Source organism: Balaenoptera physalus (assembly GCF_965194825.1).
Source record: "Balaenoptera physalus genome assembly, chromosome: 13".
Taxonomy (NCBI): Eukaryota; Metazoa; Chordata; class Mammalia; order Artiodactyla; family Balaenopteridae; genus Balaenoptera; species Balaenoptera physalus.
The window spans coordinates 93794578-93816509 of NC_138892.1; the positions used below are offsets into that span (position 1 = coordinate 93794578).

Below are 21932 nucleotides of genomic sequence, written 5' to 3' on the forward strand. Positions count from 1 at the left end.
AGCATACAGCTTACTTCCAATAGATTGGTACCAAAGGAACTTACAAGGATATAATTTCAGGAGAAGGAAATTATTCTATAGGGAAGATCTGAAATATAATAGACATTTGTATGATGAGGATAAATCTAAAAAAATTCACTTGGACTATAAAAACTGATGATAGTAATACCATGTGATTTTAAGGATTAAGAAAAAGAACTATATTACTGATATCATTATTGTGAGGTTTAAATGATGTAGGGTTTGCAGAAGTTCATATTATATTTTTACCTACAAAATATTTAAAAAGGGTATTTGTCCCATAATCAGATTCCCTTCATGATAAGTATATTTGTTTGGTTCCCATATGTTTTATTTTTAGCTTGTATTATAATTTATCTTCAACTTTATTTTTGGTAATGTATTCATTTTCTTTTTGATTTTCTCTGTGAGATATTTTAGTCCTGGATTTGAACCAGTAGAGTAGTTTGAGGGCATAAATCTTGATTTCTTATGTTTGGACGCATTCAAAATGATTGAAACTCATAATCTAATTATGTCTTATATCATTTTAAAAATTTAAAAATTCCTCAAGAAAAGAAAATTTGATTACTTACAGAGGTTTTTAAAAACTGTGACTTGGGGCACAAGCCCAGCCAGAGAATTTTTAGCTTGTTTTTTTCCCCCTAAATTTGTGCTTGAACACCTTTAAATGGGGGTAGGCATTCACTCCTCAGTTAACCATCATGTGCAGAACCTCCTTTGCTTTATCTCACTCCATTTCATGTCATTTCACACATTTGTTTTACCTGCCTAATACTTAAATGCATTTGAGTTCTTGATTGGTGACTTACAAGATGGTAGCTATCTGAAAAATATGTATTCCAACTTAAGAAATGTTGGAAATTCTATAAATGTGCTTTCCCTTTTCTAAGAAAGTCTAAAGTGTAATAGTAATGCCAAAGCTTGTTGAAAGCATAGATTTGCCGATTTTTGATGTGTAATCATGGGGTAATTATTTAATCCCTCCCAGAATCTTCTTAGCAACTGTAAAATAGTATAATAATAATTGGCCTGTCCATTTCAACCAGCATACTATATAGATTTCTGTTACCAATGTTTTTTCCCTAAAAAGGAAATATAGGGGTCTCATATGTACATAAGAAGGTTAGAAGTCACCACTCACTCCTAACAACAAGAAACATGCTGAACAAACTAAAATATCAACAACTTTTCTTAGATCCATCAGAAAAATGAGGTCACAGGGCAAACCAATGCACCAAAATTAAAGAGACAGATAGGCAAATACAGAGAATCACAACTTACCAGAACAGAAACCCACAAGCAGAAATCTCTGTGGGAACCAGTGCTGTGATAGAAAAACCTGAACTGTAACTGATGAATTGCTGGGGGCTCAGTGTAGACAAGTGTGACAGTAAAAATCTCCAGGGGAACCCAGTTGTAGGGAAGCCCCTATGTTTTTGTGAGTTTTACTCTCAGGAGCTCTATCAGATTCTTACAGTGTGTACCCAAGGGGAAAAAATACCCCTTCTGGCAAGAGGAGAGGACAAGGAACCATTTTGAAATATGCCAGATCATTCTGTTCTTAACAAGGCCTGCCCTCTGGAGAAAACTATTTGACCAGAACCTAACCTGTTGGGAAAAGACTTTGAGGGTTACTAAATAAGAGGTATATAGGCACTATACGTGGAATAGTTAAATATCTGAAAGTTTTAGAATAAAAAAATAAAAAATAAAACATCTCTTCATAGGAACTATCTAAACAACTAGTTCATATTCACATCCAGACACTCCTGTTTTCCCCTTTTCTAAAACTGAGTAATGTCACTGAGATCTTATGAAATATATTTCTTACTTAATAAATGTAATAGCTATTGAAATAATCAGCTTACTCTCAAATAGAATATATCTTGAACTTAAATGATCTTTTCTTCTCGATTTCCCCACTCCTGTTAATAAGGCAGTTAGTATCCCCGTATTACAGACCGGAAAACTTTTTATCATCCTTAAGCCATTCTGTTTCTGCAAACAAATTTTCACAAATATTTCTCAGAATTTCTCATTCATTTTCATTACCACTGATTAACCCTGGGGTTATTACCATTAATGGTGTCCTGAACATCTTTGAACATCTTTTGTTTCTATATATTAATTCTGTTCAGATTCAGCAGGACTTGACTGAAATATTAAAGCTTACTTGTTATCAATGATCACTAAGGTATAGAGCACCGCAGACTGAGGGCTATGCTTGGTTGGGATGGAGGTGGGTATGTGAATCCCAGCCACAGAGACAAGTCCCTGAGAAGCAGCTGGCTTGTCCAGGCCTAAAGTCCAATGGAGAACTACTGCCCAACTCAAATTCCCCAAATGGTCACTATGACAATTTTAAATCAGGTAGACAGCTAAGAGTGGGAACAAATCCAGGCTCTTAGGAACCAGGCTAGTGGTAGAAATGGTTTTTAAAAATGTGTACATATAGGGCAGAAAACTAACTAAACAAGACACTGGTAATGTGTAAAAACCATTTTCTTGAGGAAGGCAACTGTCAGTGTTCTTTCTTGATCAAATATACTTTTTGTGATTGTATTTTCAAAGATTCCTATAACAAAATACAGTTCTGTTTGCAACTTGTATGGAACATAGCTAAATAATGTCATCATTGAATAAGGAAAACAAGTCTAAGAATAAGGACCATGAGATTACACAGATTTGCAAAAGGAAATACTGTTTCAGATTCTCATGGGAAGGTTTCTGTTCTCAGCTGGAGTTCCTTTGGGAAGAACTTAATTATAAGAGTGACAGAGCACAAATATTTGCTTAGATAAATAGATAATGTCTATCAGAAACAAAGGATCTCTCTGTAACGGAAGTTAGAATAATAACTTGGCTATATACATCTCATCTATTAAAATACGAATTCAGCAATCAACCTTGGTTTGATTGTGAACACTCAGATTTTCAGACAACAGTGAATGAATGACAGTTGTAAGACCTGCTATATGGTAAATGCTATGCTATATATTATAGGACTATAATTTGTTTCTAAAATTGATTTCTGTCACATTTTTGGTTTTGTTACATAGTGCTAAAAAGCTGATAAAAAATCAGCTTCAACAAATGTTAAGAACAAGAATCATTTAGATTTGAGAAAAATATCTTAAAGCCAAGAGACAGTAGGGTGGAGTAGAAAACACTGGGATTATGTATCAAAGAAACTGTAAATTCGAACTTCTGCTTACTAAGAGTGTTTCTCTGTGTTGCATACTTAAAATCCCCTCTGAGACTCAGCATGTATGCCTATAAACGGGGACGAATACGATCTATAATGCCTATTTAAGGGGTTGTTAAAATAAGCAGAAGTATTTTACTTAATATGTTTTTTAGAATTTCCAAAATATCTAGGGCCCTTTGGTTTAAGAAACCATCTAAAAAACCAAACGTGGAAAAGTTTATGTGAATATCTTTCTCTCTTCTCCAGAGATCAAAGTGGATGTTTTTTCAAAAAATCTTTCATACATCAATTTGAAAACCCTGTCCGGAAAAAAAAAACCAAAAACCTTAACTCTGAACTGAAAATTTATTGATAAGACGAACTGCATGTTCTACCAGCTCTGCGTCTTCTCTCACTAGCATTAGACTTGTACAGCCAACTCACTACTGCACAGCCCCGAGGGTATCTTCAACTTAACCTGTCTAAAAATGGAAGCGTCTGTTCCTTCAAACTGCTTCTCATAGTGAAATTAAACAACAAAAACCTGTTAATGACACCACTCTCAACCTAATCATTTAAATCAGAATTTGCTACTCATCTATGGTTTACTCTGCCTTTCTCATACTACTCTCCAGATTTTCTTATTTTTATTGGCTACGTATTTCTCAAAACAAGTTTCCTTTGATCTCATTGCTGCTCTAACTCAGAACCTTTGAGAATATAAGAAAGCCTTTTAAGAGGTGTTCCTGCTTCTACTTCTTCAGCTTCTTTTACCTCCTTTATTGCACTGTCTCCAAACCGTATTTTATATTACTTTACAGAGTAGAGTATAAATAATAGATAATAATAATAAATAATACATAATAATAAATAAATAATAAAGCATTTCTCTCCTACTTAAAAATTCTTGCTAACTCTTTATGCCTACAGGATAATGTCTTTAGTATGGTGTATAAGGCCACTCTGATTTCTCCTTGTCTTTTAAATGAGCCTCAGCTCCCCCCATTTTCACTCATTCTTTGTTCTCAAGTAATGCAGAGGTTTTTCAGTGCCCGGTATCTCTCATCTGCTTCCTCCTTTCCTGACTGTGCTCAGGCTTTTCTCTCTGTCTGTAATACCTTCTCTACTAGTTTCCTATGGCTTCTGTAAGCAATTACTACAAATGTTGTGGCATAAAACCACATACATGTATCCTCTTACAGCTACTTAGGTCAGAAGTCCAAAATCAGTTTCACTGGGTTGGAATCAAGGTGTCGACCGGGTCCTGCTCCCTCAGAGTCACTAGGGGAGAGTCTGTTCCTTGCTTCTTCCAGTTTTTGGTGGCTGCCAGCCTTCCTTGGCTTGTGGCTGCATTACTTCAATTTCTGCTTCTGTGGCCCCATTATCTTCTCTTCTTCTGTTAAATATCCCTCTGCCTCCTTCTGACTGCATTTAGGGCTCACCCTGATCATCTACGATAATCTCCGCATCTCAAGATTCTTAACTTAATCACAGTTGCAGATAACTTTTCTTATATAACTTAACATTTACAGGTTCCAGAAATTAATTAGGACCTGATATCTTTGAGGGCTACTATTCAGCCTATTATACTATCCCTTTAGAATTTAGCTAGGTTTCTTTTATCTGTGCACCCATGGCACCCTATGTTTACTTCAATTTATAATTGATATACAAATATTAAATCTTCCTCAAGGCCAGAGGATGATTTTATTTATTTTCCTTTCTTACTCTCTGTGCCCTAGCAAGGTATCTGCCACATAGTAGGCAATTAATGCATATTTCTTGAATTTTTGAAATGAAGTCAGCTCTGCTCTTTTATTTTCAAAATGGGTGACTTACCCAAATGGAAAGAACAAGAAGGATAGCACATGCTTTTCTCGCTGTCTGGAGCACCTCATAGCCAGTGTGGCTTGCCTTCTGACCCTAGCTAATAAAATAATGCAAATAAAAATACTTCATTTTTCAAATGCTGGTTTACGAATTCATTTTCTTAGGATAAAAATTCCAAGACATAACTGGCCAATGGAATTATATAGAGCCCTCTGACGCAGATTACCACATTAAACAATAGTTATGTACCTACATGCTTATCTATTAATGTGAAATGTGATCTTATCACCATTAATACTTACATCTGTAAATAAAATGCAATAAAAGTATTCTTTGTTCAGGAGTAGCATCAAATAAAGTGTTAGGGCATGTGACACATATGCTCTAAGGTGATCCCCAATGAGCTAAACCCTTGTATAATCCTCTACCCTTCTAACCACTAGAATACAGCAAAAGTGATGGAATATCCATCCTATAATTACGTTACAAGATAAATATATATATATATGTATATATATGATCCACTGCTACACACACACAAGATCAATCTGTCTGTCTGTCTATCTATCTATCTATCTATCTATCTATCTATCTATCTATCTATCTATCTTTGTATTGCCAGCATGCCCTAGAGAGATGGCCCTCCACTGCTGGCTTTGCAGAAGTAAGCTGCCACGTTGTGCATGGGCATATGGACAAGACCATGTGGCAAGGAACTGCAGGTAGCCTCCAAAAGCTGAGAGAGGCCACTGGATGACAACCAGAAAAAAACAAGAGGAACCAGAGTCCTATACCCACAAGAAGAGTGGAAATGGCTCTTTCACCAGTAGGGCTTCAGAGAAGATCACAGCCCCAGCTGACACGTGGGTTGCAGCCTGATGTGACCCTGAATCAGAATATTCAGTTGCCTGGACTTCTGACCTATAGAAACTGTGAAATTATAAGTATGTGTTGTTTTGGCATTAAGTTTGTGGTAATTAGTTTGCAGCAAAAGCAATCTAATGCAGGACATAGCTTTCTCTGTAATATAGCATTGGCAAAATGTAAGAAAGCCATTTCAGAATCTTTGAGTAGTAGAAATCATAGAAGAAAATGCTTGATATAAAGCAAACGTGAAAAAAATTCAATTACATTTATTCCTAAAAAATTAACCATGACTTTATGAATATAAAGAGAGGGCACTCTAATGGGCTCGGCTCAACTTTTGAGAAAAAGCCAAGGAGATGGGTAAAAGAAAAAAGCCAAATGTAAACATGTATCATAAACCTGTTAGAATAACGTCATTGAAGCTAAAGCATAGGTGATCAGAATTTTGCAAAAAATATCAGAGAGGGAAGAGTCTGCTTCACATAAGAGCAAAGGGGCAGGGAAAGGGGAGATCTGTGGTGGGTGGCAGGGTGTTATAGTGGAAAGACTGCAGGCTTTGTGCCAACCTGGCTTCAATACTTACTCCTTGTGTCACCCTGAGCAAATTACAACTCAAAGTATACTATTAGAATAAAATTTCTTCTTGGAAGTTTTATTAGAATATTCTAGAGGAGCAGAGACAATAGGGTCTGATATAGACAGATAGATGATAGATAGATAGATAGATAGATATGTGTGTGTGTGTATACACACACGTATACATATATTAGTTTGGCCGAAAAGTTCGTTTGGGTTTTTCCGTAAGATGTTATGGTAACACAGCAATCTTAATTCTGAAAATTTAATTTTAATTTTGGAATATTTATTTCTAAAGGGTAATGAAAGAGTTGAGAAAATATGAACGACATTTTTCTCACATCTGCCTTGCTCAGCTTTTTAAACTCATTATTTCTGCAGAATGTGCACTCAATCAGGCTTCCTGTTGCAGCAGCTGTGTTACAGAAGGAAGACTGTTTTTGAAGACCACGCTTTTGTATCTACTGGCCAACTTCAAGTGATTAAGAAAGAGCTAACTAAAATTTTAGCCTACTTATGACTTTTGAGGAGAACTAAAGTAGCTTCAAAGATTTCTCGTGTCTGTGGAAAGATGACATAAATTTGTAGAGGAGACAAAGAGGGTGACTAGCTGAGTCGTAATTACTGTTAGCTATCATGTTTTAACTATTATAAATGTAGCGGGAAACTAAACCTTATGAAACAATAAACACCTCAAGAATAATTTAAAAGAGTAAAATAAATACTGAATCATTACCTTCAAAAGATAATTGCAATTAAAGTATACATGCTGAGAAAAACTAGCAAAGCCATTCAATTATTTAGTCTCACATATGCTTTGAAAACCCTTGAAAATTGGTGAAGTATTCATCATTTTTCTTTTGCCAAAAAAGCCCATGTAATTTAGTTAATTACTAACATTACATATTGAATAAAACATTTCTTTAGAATTTGATACCCTAGTGAAAGATTATCTTTCAAACCTTGTTCTAAAAGTGATTTAGAATGATAAAGGCATGAGTGTCATAGGTCAATTCTATTAATGATGTCAACTGAGTTTTTAAATTGCTTGGGGATGATATAAACATCTTTACCTTGTTCAGTTGCAATTTACACACACACACACTTATCATAGAGAAAAAAATCATATGCTATGAATATATTAATACATAAATGTTTATTGTAACATAGAACAATACTAGTTCATAAAGGTGAATTTTATTATGATGAGGATTATGTCCAGTTACAAATTCTACTACAAAAGTTATCAAACTTTATCTTTTTCTGTAAATTGAATTTAATGTATGAAGTATTTTATTACAATACTAGCAAACAAGAAAGCACTCATCTTCATAGTAACTACTTTTCATATTAATGGAAGTTTTGTATTGTAGCCACTATTGCAATATCTTCATCATTTGGTTATTAGAGTAAATGTCTCGATTTGAATACTTTCTTTGGAAGAGGTTTTGGAGGATTTGTGATTGCAGAGAAATTGCTTCTGATCTCTGACTGGGAATGTTACCTGTGCTATTCGTGCCATGATGAATTGCAAAAAGTGCTTTGAGAACAGAAAAAAAACAGAGCTTAGCAATCAAATGTTGTTGTTGTTTTTTCTGTAAAATTTTCCCTTTAGATTCCTTACCTAACCCCACTATAATGTGCAAATGTTCGTACACCTCATTGCAGTTTAAATCTGTTAGCTGTTTGAAAACATGTGTTTTGTGAGATTAGAATAGCATTTTCTTCTTCTTAAAAAAATCCACTACTCTTCCATGATGAATTTCCATATTAGCACATAAAAGTATCCAGAAGTAATTCCATCTTAAAAACATTTGTTTCTGCTAGAACTTTAATTCCTTCAGTAACTTGCATTATAATTAGAGGTGAGATGAGTACCTCCATTCTGATTAAAAATGATCCATTTGTATGTAGATACTTATTGTGCTATTAATAAATCTACAAATGCACTCACTTTGGTAAATAATCCCATGGGACTAACATAACCGACACTTAAAGTTCAATTATGAAAAGTCACTGGATTATTTTTTTCTATATGTATTTTTCCTTTGTCTTTGGATTCGTTTTTTTGCCTAGGAAGACTTTACCCTCCTCGAGATTATTTGGAAGATTCCCATATATATGTCAATTTGACCCTTTTCCAGTTTTTCATGCTAAGGTTTTTAATATTCATAATTCATTTTCTGCATGTGAGGTACAAGCATAACTTATTATTCAGTGACTTTTTCTGATAGTATCAATGCAATTTAATGATAGCACATATTAAAAACTTTATATTTATAATAAAATTAACTTCTATGTACTCAATTTCTATACTTAAATATCTATTCTATTAATGAGCATATCAATCCAGTTCTAATAAAGTAGCATTTAATTATTTTTTGGTATGATTTGGCTCATAAGAGATATTTTCTCACTATTTTACCTTAATTTCTCAATTATTCTTGCATATTTTCTTTTCCAAAACAGGCTGTCCACATTGAATTAAACAATCTTTGTTGGGATTTTAATTGTCTTTACATTTTGCTTGCAGATTAATTTGGCAGTAATTACAACATTGAGTCTTTCTAGTCATGTTTGTCCACATATTCAAAGCTTGTTTTATAATCTTCAGTAAAGGATTAGAGAATTTATCATATAGATGTTATACATTCCCTTTTAGCTTTATTCTTCTTTGCATCCTTTTCCCCCTCTTCTTCCTTTGTGAAAAGGACTGTATTTCTATCATGTTAGAAGTTATTAATGACACCTACTTCATGAAGTTTCTCAGAGGATTAAATATTGTATACCTGGAAAACATTTTTAAAAATTGCCTGTTATTATACTGTGTTAAACACGTGTTAGCTGCTTGTTTTACTGTTTGGAATTATTGCTTTTGTTATGGTATTTTTTATCTGTCCACCTTACTGAATGGTTTTAATGCATGCTAATAATGCAGATAATATAGCTATAGAAAACTATCATTTGTAGATAATAATCATTTTGTCTCCTCTTTTTCATATGTGCTATTTCCTCACTGTGTTTGATAGGACTACCAGTTCCATGCTAAAAAGTAACAGACAATATCCTCTTTTTAGAGGAAAATTAGGAGCGATAAGTCTATAGGCATTTTTTTGATATTTGGATTTGTAAAAATTATAACCTTAATCACATTAAGAAATCCCCTATTTTTAGATTACAAAAGTTTTTTTTTTTTTTTTTTTTTAAGTAGCTGTTAAATTTCATGAAATGCTTTTGGGAGCATATGAGACATATAGTTTTTCTCCTTTATCTTGGTAATGTATTAAAATAGTCTACCAAGCGTCCTAATGTTCAACCAATTTGACATTTTTAGAATAAATTCTACTAGCTCATGATGCTTGGCTCTTTAAATACGTTTCTGGATTTGATTTGCTCATATTCATAGGACCTGGGCTCTATATTCATAAATGACATTGGTTATTTCTTTGTTCTCTCTCTGTGTGTGTATACCATTTATGTCTGGTTTAGGTTTATAATAGACACAGAAAATAAGTTGGGAAGTATTTCATCTTTTCAAGATCTGGAACAGGATAATGGAACAAAGATACTCTTTCTCCTTAAGTATTTGTTTGAATCACTCCGCTCTTGTGAATCTGAAGCTTTTGATGGAAATTATGCATCTACTCTAACAGAAACTATAGGGAAATGAGATTAGCTGAGAAGGGCTGGTTAATCTGACCTCAGAGAAACAAAACTAAACAGATAAAACTATAACATTCATGAATACCGATACGTAACTAGTTGTTTTTTTTTTTTTTAGTGTTACATGTCCATCTCCTATGACCAGAAGCTATGAATACTTTGTTTATTGATATGTTTTTAGCAGTGAAGATTAGTGCCAAGCCCATGGTAGACACAATAAATTTTTGTTCATTCAGTAAATGAATAAAGTAATAAATGATTTTGCTTTGGTTGTGAATGGATGTTTCTTTAGGGAGATGTGAGAAAATTCTAGGTGGTATAATAATGTGTCTATCAGAATATTAACTTTTTAGCACCCTTTACATGAGGTCGAAAGAATATATATGTATTGGCACTCTGTTTCTTAGAAAAGTATGTGCATTACTATATTCTCTTTGTTCAGGTTTATAACTTCACTCTATTCTAGCCCCAGGCTGCTTTCTTAACTAGATTTACTTTGGGATACCAATGGACGTAAGGAGGAAGAGGCTATGATGGAAGAATGAAGGTGTCTTGATAACAACCCTTCATATGTTGTTTTCAATGTCATGCATGTCATGAAATGAAGTTCTTCCTTCCTATCAGTATATATACTAAACTTCCTAAAGACATCAATCAGAAGTTTCTTAGGAAGACAAGAATAGGATTTCTCCAAAAAGAAGAAAAACATTTAATTCCATAGTGTACTAAATCAACTGTTAAACTTCCTTAAAAAAAACCACTCTGTTACTTTTAATACAGTGGCATGGATTAAAGAGAAAACATAGCTTATTTTAAAATTTTTTGTAATTTGTAATAAAAGGAAAAAATCTAAGTTATTCGGATGTTACCTTGTTGATCCCACAAACTGATATACTCTCTCTTGCCTTTTTTTCTTTAGAGTCTGTTTCTTCTTTTAGAGCAGACACATCTCCCCAGTCACTTTTTCCTTCCTCTTTTCCTTCCCCAATCACTTTTTCCTTCCTCTCTCTGTAGGTCCTGATCATGTTTCAAACTTTACCTACTTTTTGAAGACCTTTCTATCTACTGATCTGCTTTCTCCAGCTCTTGATCAGAGCCCCATTTTAGCAATGATAATATTCATTGTAATTCTGTTTCCATTTTTCTCTTGGTAGACTGTAGACTCCATCAGGTCAGAAAATTCATTATTTAATTGTTGACCTATTTAATTAAACCAAATATAGCTTTAACAGAGAGTGGCAATTAATCAATATTTGTTAAATAAATGCATTTTTAAGAAGCATGTATTTCTGTGATAGACCCAACCTGGAAATGAAACTTCTTTGCCTCGGTCTTAAAATGTAGTCCACAAAAGTAGAATTCTTCTATTTTTTTGTTGTACTCTTTTCTCAACTTTCAAATTTATACATATACAAATGGGGAGAAAGAAAGGGAAGAAAATAATTTGGGGACTTGGAGTAGCAGGGACAATTGATGAAAAGAAGTATAAGAGAGTGATAATTATGCATATCAAATTTGCCTTTTTATTTCATAGCAGGAGTGAATTATGTCAGAACACCCCTTCCAAATGTTCTTTTCTTTTAAAAAAGTACTGTGTAAGGAAACATGACATGTTCCTGTTTAGTGCTATTTAAACAACATGAGGCTGATTGCTTTATTGTTTTTTCCAGAAATCTTACTGTTGTCTATTGGTATAACACTTTTTTAAAAAGAAAGAGAAAAGTTACTTTTTAAGGAAGACATTGGAAAGGTGAAACTCTGGGGTTCCCACATTTCTCCTTGAGAGCCTCAAATGACACAGAAACATGGGCTGGATATTCACATGCATTGCTCTCAACACTAAACTAATCCATCCAAGAGAGCCATCCTCTCCCTTCTCTCATTTCTTTTCATGATTGAATTAACTTATTCCCCCTTGTCTTTCACAGGAGAAACCCAAGAAGATGTAGCCTCAGGTATTAATAGAAAAAGCAAAACTGATCCACTCAAAGGAAATTTACAGGAATGTTTACCCATCCTCTAAAAACTTTCTTAATGAAGAGAGATCATCTTTCTAGGTTCTAGGAGAAGGTAGATTCCAGGTACATGAAAGTAGAAGATGAGGAGCTACGCTTCTGTTAAACTCTTAACTATTGGCTTAGTAAACCTTTGTGTCTAAATAGTAAGCCCACTGTTTTTTTATGAGACATGTTCAAAACTACTCTAGGAAAATATTTTTAAAGTTATTATTGGATGGTAGGAGTATGGGGTGGAGTTGACCTTAGGGATACGAGAGCAGCAATAATAAAAAGGATTTTGGAAAACATATGCTTGGCTCAAGTCAGTATATCTCCAGAAGTCAGGACGGACCAAGAAGGAGCAGAAAAGCAAGATGAATGATGTGAAACTTGCTGTCTTGGGTGGTGAAGGAACGGGCAAATCTGGTAAGTGGTGTTGTTTTCTGTGGCATGATGTAGAGTACATAAAGAGTGAGAAATATATTGACATGATATGTATTACATTATAACATATTATATGTAGATAAACGATATAACTGTATATTACTTTTAAGTAGGAGTTTTCATTTTATAAGCAAGTAATGCAATTACCTGTATGTAAAATTTATATACAGGTTGAGGAATATAACTGTTTGAAGTATTAATTTGTATCTTGTTCTACTGATGTTTGAAATTCATTGGAATAACAGGAAATCCCTCCCATCACTATCCCACCTACTTCTCACTCCAGCACACCTGCCTCCACACCTACCAGTGGCCAAACAATGCCCTTGAATAGATTCTGCTGCCCTGAGACTAAGGGTGGAGAGAGATGCGTGAAGACCTATGAATTATTTTTTAAATGCCATTTTTTCACATTATCAAAGTGAGAAAAACTTTGGAGGGGCATGGCTTTTTAAATGCCCAGAAATGAGCAAGAAGTGCCCAGACTTTGGAAGCTATGTTTTTGTTTTCTTTTGTTTTGTTTTTGGTCACATTATGATGGTACTAAGCATGCCACCAATAGAACCACTGTAGCCTAATGAATCTTAACAACGGGCCAGACCCAGGAGCTGCAATAAGATAAACCAACACTAGAGGTCGTTCCTCTGTTTCCTGGATTTTGAAGTCCCTATTTTCTTAAACAATTGCAAATGCTTGATACCGTCCTGGCCACTATTAGCATGCAGCACCATGGAGCCACAATTAATTTTATAAAGAAAATATAGAGATGTTATAGTTCTTGCATCTCATATTTAATGAGAAATCTGTCTCTGTTACAAAGGTGAGTTGTCTTACGTGTCTTTGCATTCGTAAATTACTTATGCAGTGATTTGAGTGGGCAGCACACGGAGATCACTTTCTTTGTAGCCTCCTAATTTTTATGGCTGTACAGTGGAAATTCTTAGACCAGAATTTAGTAAAGTTTTAAGGTCTTTATTAATACTTAGTAAATTTTGAGCTGAGATGCTAGATGCTTATGTACATTACTAAATTATTTGTATCCTAAAACAGATAAGACCCCAAATCCAGCTTGTTTTGTTTTGCAGCCCTTACAGTAAGGTTTCTTACCAAGCGATTTATTGGAGAATATGCTTCTAATTTTGGTAAGTCACTACTTTAGACTTTTTCACCTTAAAACTTCAGCATTATAATTAATATCAGAGAAACATTCTAATAGAATCTTCCATTTTTGCACTTTTTAAAGAATAAATTTATTTATTTATTTTTGGCTGCGTTGGGTCTTCGTTGCTGCGCGTGGGCTTTCTCTAGCTGCCGTGAGCGGGAGCTACACTTCGTTGCAGTGCACGGGCTTCTCATTGCAGTGGCTTCTCTTGTTGCAGAACATGTGCTCTAGGCGTGCAGGCTTCAGTAGTTGTGGCGCACAGGCTTAGTTGCTCTGCGGCATGTGGGATCTTCCCGGACCAGGGCTTGAACCCGTGTCCCCTGCATTGGCAGGAGGATTCTTAACCACTGCACCATCAGGGAAGTCTCCCATTTTTGCACTTTTAAGCAATTTATTTATTCATGGCTTCTGGTTAGAAAAGCCCAAATAAGTAATTGAATTAATTGTTCTTTTATGATAAAAAGTTATCCAATTTGATGTTAAATAAAATGGATTAGAAATCCAGTTGGTTTCAGTCTAGAACCAGAAAAACATTACAACTGGGACCTGCTGCCTGTACCAAGTGTTGCAGAGCACGTGAGTGTGGATATTTTTGTAAGCTACGAAACAATTTGAAATTAAAGCAACATCTGTTGAAAAATAAAGACAAATTAATTATAAAAGCACAAGTAACTACAAAATAAATGCTTATTTTTATTGCAAAACCATGTGACAATAACTGGAAAATTATGCTATGATTAAAGATCATATCATAATTAGCTAGGTTGCTTATGTAAGTTTCAGAGAAATTCTAAAACAGATGCCAGGGCACCTTGATATAATCTTAGGATCATTTCACTAACTCTACTATAAATTTCTGTTATTTTGATCAGAATTAGCATGACATATGGGAAATGCCACAGTGGGGAATTAATAACAAGTGGGGAATTTTGCCAGAGGTTTGAATATATTTTTGGCTCAGCAATTAATCTACATAATGCTACTAGTATCTTACCTGACTGAAGGTGTGGTGAGGAAAGGTTTTGTGGGTTTTTTTTAATAAGAACGAAGATTTTAAGAAATATGAGAATTGGGAGAAAGGGAAATTATTCTTTTGTTCAATAATACTGATTTAGAGTAAGAAGAAGTTATGATTGGAAGTGTTTTTATGAGAAATAAACAACAAAAATCTTTAGCATTCATTTATGATATAGCATTATTAGAGTATTTTAGAAAATAACTTTAAAGTATTGCATTGTTTCCTACGTGTAGCCCATAGTATTTCAGTCCGTATGCCATTGTAAATGTTTTAGGGCAAGCACTTGAAAACTGATTATAGAAAGAAGAAATATATAGGAAGAGAAATTCTAATTGTTTCATTTCTCAGGTCAACAGCCTCAGTCAAAAAAGGTAACACACAAACTAGGAGTCAGGCATGAGAAAATGTTCTAAAACTATAAAACAAAACATAAATAAAAGAACACACACAAAAATCAGTAACAGCAACAACAAAATAAAAACATCACCTTAATCTTTTATAAGATATATCAATAGATATATAAGTATATCAATAGATAAATAAGCAAATGAAGTGTACACATTTCTGGCTGTTACATCTATATTAAAAATATAAGACCTAGAGACATTCTCAAAGACAACCAAATGAACAAAAGTTCACCACCACATGAGGATTAATTAGCAAAAAAATGACCCTATTTGTAAATGAGGGCTAGAAGGGGAAAATAATAAAATTCTAAAAAGTTAAGAGCTGGTGACCCCTGCTGGCAGTTTTTGAGTTTTGAGAGTGAGTATTTTAAAATGTCTTAGAAGGAAAGTATATGGTTCACAGTAGTAAGCTTATAAAGTTTAGAATAAACTGTCTGAAGACATTTTAAGATTTAATGAAACACTAACAAATTTCATTAAATGTAACCTAGAAGGATTTTAAAATTCATCCCTAACCTCCTGAAGTCGGCTTTCCCAAATGTCTGCTACATTTTGCTAACCACAGGTTACAGAGTATTTGCCAGAATGGGTCATGATTTTGTGTCAGTATGCAATTTTGGAGAGAAGTAGGTCTTGTATTAAAACACTGGAGGGACAGTTAGGGAAATGAAGTCCTTCGTTCATTCAACAAATATTTATTGAATACCTGTCATGTGGCGGGTACTCTTCTAGGTAGAGAGGCTATAGTAATGAACAAATATCCGAGCCTTCATAAGATTTACAATCTGGAGGGAAGAGTCAGCTAATTAAAAGTACATTTATCTATCTATATCTATACATATATATACATCTACATATATATATATAATGTCTTATGGTGATAAATGTTATGAAGGAAAAGAAAGCATAGGGGAGTGGTGTGTGGTCATTTAAAATAGGGTAGTCAGGGTAGACCTGGCTAAGATGGAGACGTTTCAACAGACCTGCAGGTGATAAAAACTGAGCCATGAAGATATTTGGGCAATTACATTCCAGGTAGAAGAAACAGTTGCCGAAGTTCAGAGGAAGGAACTTTCTGAAAAATGTGAGGAATGGTATGGAGGACTGTGTAGCTTCAGTGGAGGAATGTGAGAGACAATAGCCAAAGAGGTCTACTGAGATCCTAGGGGTAATGGGAGACTAGATAACTAGGGAAATTCTCAGGCATTTTAAAAGCTTAGGTTTATCCAAATGAGATATGGAGCCATTGGAGAGATTTGATCAGGCAAGTGACATGATCTGGCTGCAAATTGGTTTTTGCTCCTGGATTGAGAATAAACTGAGAGCAAGAAGGCAGTTAGGGGAGGAATAAAGCAAAGATCTGAGTTAGGAGGTTTTCTAATAATACAGGCAAAAGTAATGATGGCTTGGACCAGAGTGTGAGCAAAGGAGGTGATGAGAGGCAGACAAATTCAAAATATTCTTTGAAGATAGAGTAAACAGGAATTTTTAATAGAATAAATATAGGATGTAAGAGAAAGAAAGAATCAGGGATGCCCTTGAGGCTTTTAACTCGCGAGACTAGTTATGGATATGTCATTTAATGAAATGGAAACTTGTGGGATATGCAGTCTTTGCGGGGAGATCAGAGGTTCCATTTTAAGCATGTTAAGGTTGAGATGTCTATCAGGTATCTAATTGGAGGCACCCAGTGGTGGTAGATGCCTAGAGTCCAGGGAAGGGGTCCAGACTACAGAAATGGGTTTATCAGCAATAATTGCTACATAAAGACTCTGACTGGATGAGATTAGCAAGGGAGTGAGTGTAGATAGAGAAGAAATCCATAAACTGGAATCACAGTTGGAGTGAGAGAAGATATTGTGGGACAAATAAAAAAGATTAATACAAAGCAATATGGAATAAAGAAAAAACCCAGGAGAGTATGTTGCCTTGAAAGCCATGTGAAAGAAACATTTTGAGGAGGTAGGTGTGATCAACTATACTAATATTACTGACAGGGCAGGTAAGATCAAGAACTTTCCACTGAATCTAAAACCATAACCCTGATAAGAACAGTTTTAGTCAAGTAATTGGAGTTAAAGCCTGACTGTAATAATTTGAAGGTCATGGAAGGAGAGAATTTGGACACAGGGAGTATAGATATTTACCAAAAAGCCAGCAGAGAAATAGAGCAATAGTTGGGATCCAAAGGGTTGTTAAGTTAGGAGAAATTCAGCTGCTAGTAATGATATAATAAAGAGGAAAATTTTATGGTGCAGAAGAGAGAGGTAGAATTGTTGGAGCCATGTCTTTCAGCAGGTCAGAGGAAATAGTAACTAGTTCATAGTGAATGGACTGGCCTTAGAAACACAGATAATTCATCCATAGTAATAGAATGGAAGATAAGTACATAGGCAGAAAAACATGTAGGTGAATAGATATAGTGGTAAAGTTCATTTGTAAGAAATATACATTAGCGAATATATGTTTTTTTGACCACTAGCAATAAAGAAAAGCTACTGTAGTACTCAACTAAAATATGGCTGGTTGACTTTGCAGGACTGTGATCCAAATATAAGGGCATTTTTTAAATTCTGGAGGATTTCCATACTGACAATGAGTATATGCATATTTTTCAGAATCTATCTATAAAAAGCATTTGTATTTGGAAGGGAAGCAATTGAATCTAGAAATATACGACTCTTGTTCTCAGGTAAGTAAAACAAAATATGTTTTCAATCATGATTTGAAGAAGATATCCCTCAAATCTTTTTAGCTAAATCTTATCAATACTGGTTTTTTTTTTTACTGATTTAAATCTAGTACGAAAAATCAATACATATTCCATTTACTAATAAGGATAGAAAATATCATCTCTTTTCAAACATATATGTGGATATTGATTTTAAATGCAATTATTAGGGCTTATCAAATTTTCAGAAAGAGTTTTTTTAGAAAAAAGATATCAAATGAGATGCATATAACTTTATTATAGTTCTTTATTTTTAAAAATTTAATCAGTTTTGTTTAAAGAAAGAGGATGATAAAAAAGAAACAGAGACTACATTTTAGAAAATATCAGTATTTGGCTTACGGAATTCTCTTCCAGGTGAAATGGGTCTCCATTAATTAACCGTCTAACGGGTAAAATACAGGGATCAGATCCCACCACTTTCAATGTGCTTGGTTTATTTTCAGCCACAGAAAGCAAAATTTTCCCTCACAAGTGAGCTGCATTGGGCAGATGGGTTTGTTATTGTGTATGACATCAGTGACAGGTCTTCGTTTGCTTTTGCAAAAGCACTAATCTACAGAATTCGGGAGCCACAGACTAGTCATTGTAAAAGGTGAGGTATTTTTCTTTCCTCTCTCCTTTCTTTTTAATAAATCATCATAGAGCTGTAAGCATCATTAGGAAGAGTTTAATACAGGCTTCCAATTACAAAATTTAACAGCCCTGAACAATCCACCTTCCATTCCACAGGAGTTACACATGTAGTAAAAGGAATAAGATGAGAATACTTTATATCCTGGCTGACATAAACAGTTACTTGCCCCGAGTAAATGGCTATTTTACAAGACAGCTTCTATTGTTAACATGCCATTCACTTGCAAAATAATGGTCCTCTGTACACAAGATAGTTCCCTTTCCACCTTTCTTTTTCATGCCCACAAAAATGTGAAGGATACTAAATAAATCCAGATTTATTACACTTGGCATCCAATTCCTAGTCATTGAGCTGTTCAGTCAATCAAAGCAAAATAGACTGAATAATCAAACTGTTACAGATTCTAAGTATGAGAATACCTTTTTCTCCATTTCACCTCCTAAAACAAAGAGCTGATCAACGACTCCGGATTGTTAATGTCTTGACACAAGTGACTATGAAGGAAAACATAACTGTGCCTTAAACTAATTTTGCATTAGTAGATATAAATGTAAACCTATGAATTTCCCATTTTAGTTTTCCTTTTTTTTTATTGTTTTAGCCTTTCCATTTAAAATATTTATTTTTGTTTAACCTGCTGGTATAAGGGATTCTTTGTGCTCTTAACCAGATTTGCCCTTAAAATCTAAAATAGCATTCTAATCTGAGAAGCAAAAAAGCACAATATTATTCCTGAAAATTGGTACCTGTGCTTTTTATATCTATTTTAAATGCCTACTATCAATAAATCATCAGATAATAATTGATAAGTTATATTTCCCTAGAGTCATTTGATCTAAATTCTTGTTTATATCTGATTGACCTTGGGTAAACCCTTTAATCTCTAGACCTCCTTTTTCTGACTGTAAAACTGATAGAAACACGGTAGGAGAAAAGAATGTGATTTTACTAAGGTACCTCATGGCTCTGATTTCCTATAATATTACTGATTTTGAGGGACCTCCATTGTTTCAAGTGTTAAATGCCTTATATTTAAGCACCATAACTTAGGTAAGGGAAAGTAATTACAATTACTTTCTATTCTTACAAATCAAAAGAGTCACTCACGAATAGGCAAAAAATATGTATATTTTAAAAATTCCTACATTTGACATTTTTCAGGCAAACTTTTTAATGTATTGACCAAATAATTTTTGAGTTTTTCCAGTTCTCAATCTCTAGGTAAACTAGAGTCTCTTATTTGTAGATAAAAAGCAAAATTATGGCATTGTTTTATAAAATTACATCTGATATTTGTGATTCACCCTTCAAAATATTTCATTTATTCTTCCCCATTAATTCTTCACAATAATTTTCTGAACTCTATAGAAAAAGATACTCTTAGTGCCCTCAAAATCCAACACATACAGTGCTTTTTCCCTTACGGCTCACACTGTCATGTGAATGAAACCAGCCTGAAGACTGTTTTCATTTTCCCATTTCTTCCCTATAGGAGATATCTTGGCAGAGTTCCATGCCATTTAAGACCTAGTAGCCTTACTGTATTCTTCAAATGAAACTCTGCTTTAGGAATGTTACATTGTAACCGAGGAGATTATACTGATATTTGCCAGACATTACCTTACCAAAGCAATATACTTCTTCAATAAACAGAAAAATTGTACAGGGTCACGAGACTGTAAAATTTTCTTTAAAGTATGCTATAATGAATATTAACAAACAGCAACAAATATTGAATTAGTAAAGAGGCATTAGTTAGTCCTTCTCTTTCAGTTGATAAAGAAATGAAAGATAATACTTAGTAAGCCTATTTTATTGCCTGGCACTGGGCTAGATTTTTATACACATCTTCATTTAACCTCTGTGAGCATTCTGTGTGACGAGGACTATTTTACCTTTTTTTTTTTTTTAAACATATAAGGGAATTGAAAGTGGAAAATGTTACAATTATGTCTTGTTAGTAAACAGAGCCATAATTCTGGGAATAGGTTTGTACCACTTCAAATGTTATGCTTTAAGAGCCTTCTTGCTTCTGTGTCATTTACACGTTTTATCTAAAATAATTTTTATAAGTAAATGAGATACACACACACATGACCACAAATAACACACATACACACACAGTATTCTTTTTTTTGGTCCATAATTCTTTTTGATATAAACCTACTTAATAAAAAAAAAAAAGAGTTGTTAAAACAGTCCTGCCAAAGAATTGTGTGTCTGTGTTTCAGAGCTGTGGAATCAGCTGTGCTTTTGGTGGGTAACAAGCAAGATCTCTGTCATGTGCGAGAGGTTGGCTGGGAAGAAGGGCAAAAACTGGCACTGGATAACCGGTGCCAATTCTGTGAACTGTCTGCAGCAGAGCAGTCTCTGGAGGTGGAAGTGATGTTTATCAGAATTATCAAGGGCATCCTGACAAACTTCAAACTCAAAGAAAAGAGAAGACCCAGTGGATCTAAATCCATGGCCAAACTGATCAATAATGTATTTGGAAAGAGAAGGAAATCTGTTTAATTGACATGTGATCCTAAGGGATTTTTATTATATCAGAGAGTTTCAAACATTTGTATAGTAATTAAATTTACCCTTTGTATGCAATTAAAAAATTCTCTTAGAGATATGAAATAATTGACCATGAACCACAACTGTGTTTTCAAATATATAGTTTGCCTTCTTAGTTGTTTGTATCTTGTACATTTTGCTTCACACTTAACCTTTTCTTTATTACGCAGAATAATATGAGTATAACCTATTGGTGGATTACTATATAATTTTATTAAATTACCATTCCACAGGGCTCAATTTACCTTTATTTTATATATATCTTTTTAATGAAATATATAGTTATATTCATATAGTTAATATATTATAGGGCTTAACTTATTAATTTGTGAAATTCATGATCTATTTAATTGAAATGCATGGATTTATTTTTGAAAGTATCTTTATAATAAACCAGTGAATTATTTGATATTACATAAATTTTACTTACAACTAAGGCCTTAAGAAGTTAAATTCCTTACCTGTAAGTACATAGTTTACAGTTGGTCTGATGATGAAAACGTCTGCCTTTCCTTATTGTATGCTAAGCAAACAAGGGCAATTATCATAGAGAAATTAACTTATACAACTAAGATACTTTTTAGATTAAAAAATTAGGGTTTTTTTTAAGTTCATTTAGAAATCCATACCTCATAGGAAAAGAAAAAAGTAAAAACTGGTTGGTAAATATATAACCTTGAAGGCCTTATTGTCCTGAAAGAAATATTGTATTAGATACAAACATTTTGGGCCTTCTCAGATTACGTTGGGTACAATTTCCTTCAGAAGTCAACTGTCCACCTCCTGGACTGCAGCATCCCTTCTGCTGTCCTTGATGAGCTTGTCAC

At 34.0% G+C, this 21932-nt stretch overlaps 1 protein-coding gene across 5 annotated transcripts in view; it reads left to right on the forward strand.

Annotated features, from left to right (window-relative positions):
* The window catches only part of RERGL (RERG like), a 160068-nt gene extending 138554 nt beyond the window's left edge, over positions 1-21514 (forward strand). For all 5 annotated transcript variants that reach the window (XM_082421095.1, XM_082421096.1, XM_082421099.1 and 2 more), the window contains 5 exons: positions 12076-12570; positions 13674-13730; positions 17794-17867; positions 18353-18501; positions 20775-21514. In XM_082421095.1, the coding sequence (XP_082277221.1) occupies positions 12519-12570; positions 13674-13730; positions 17794-17867; positions 18353-18501; positions 20775-21057 (615 nt within the window). In that variant the 5' untranslated portion in view covers positions 12076-12518 and the 3' untranslated portion in view covers positions 21058-21514. The remainder of the gene's footprint in view (positions 1-12075; positions 12571-13673; positions 13731-17793; positions 17868-18352; positions 18502-20774) is intronic.
* The last annotated feature ends 418 nt before the right edge of the window (positions 21515-21932 follow it).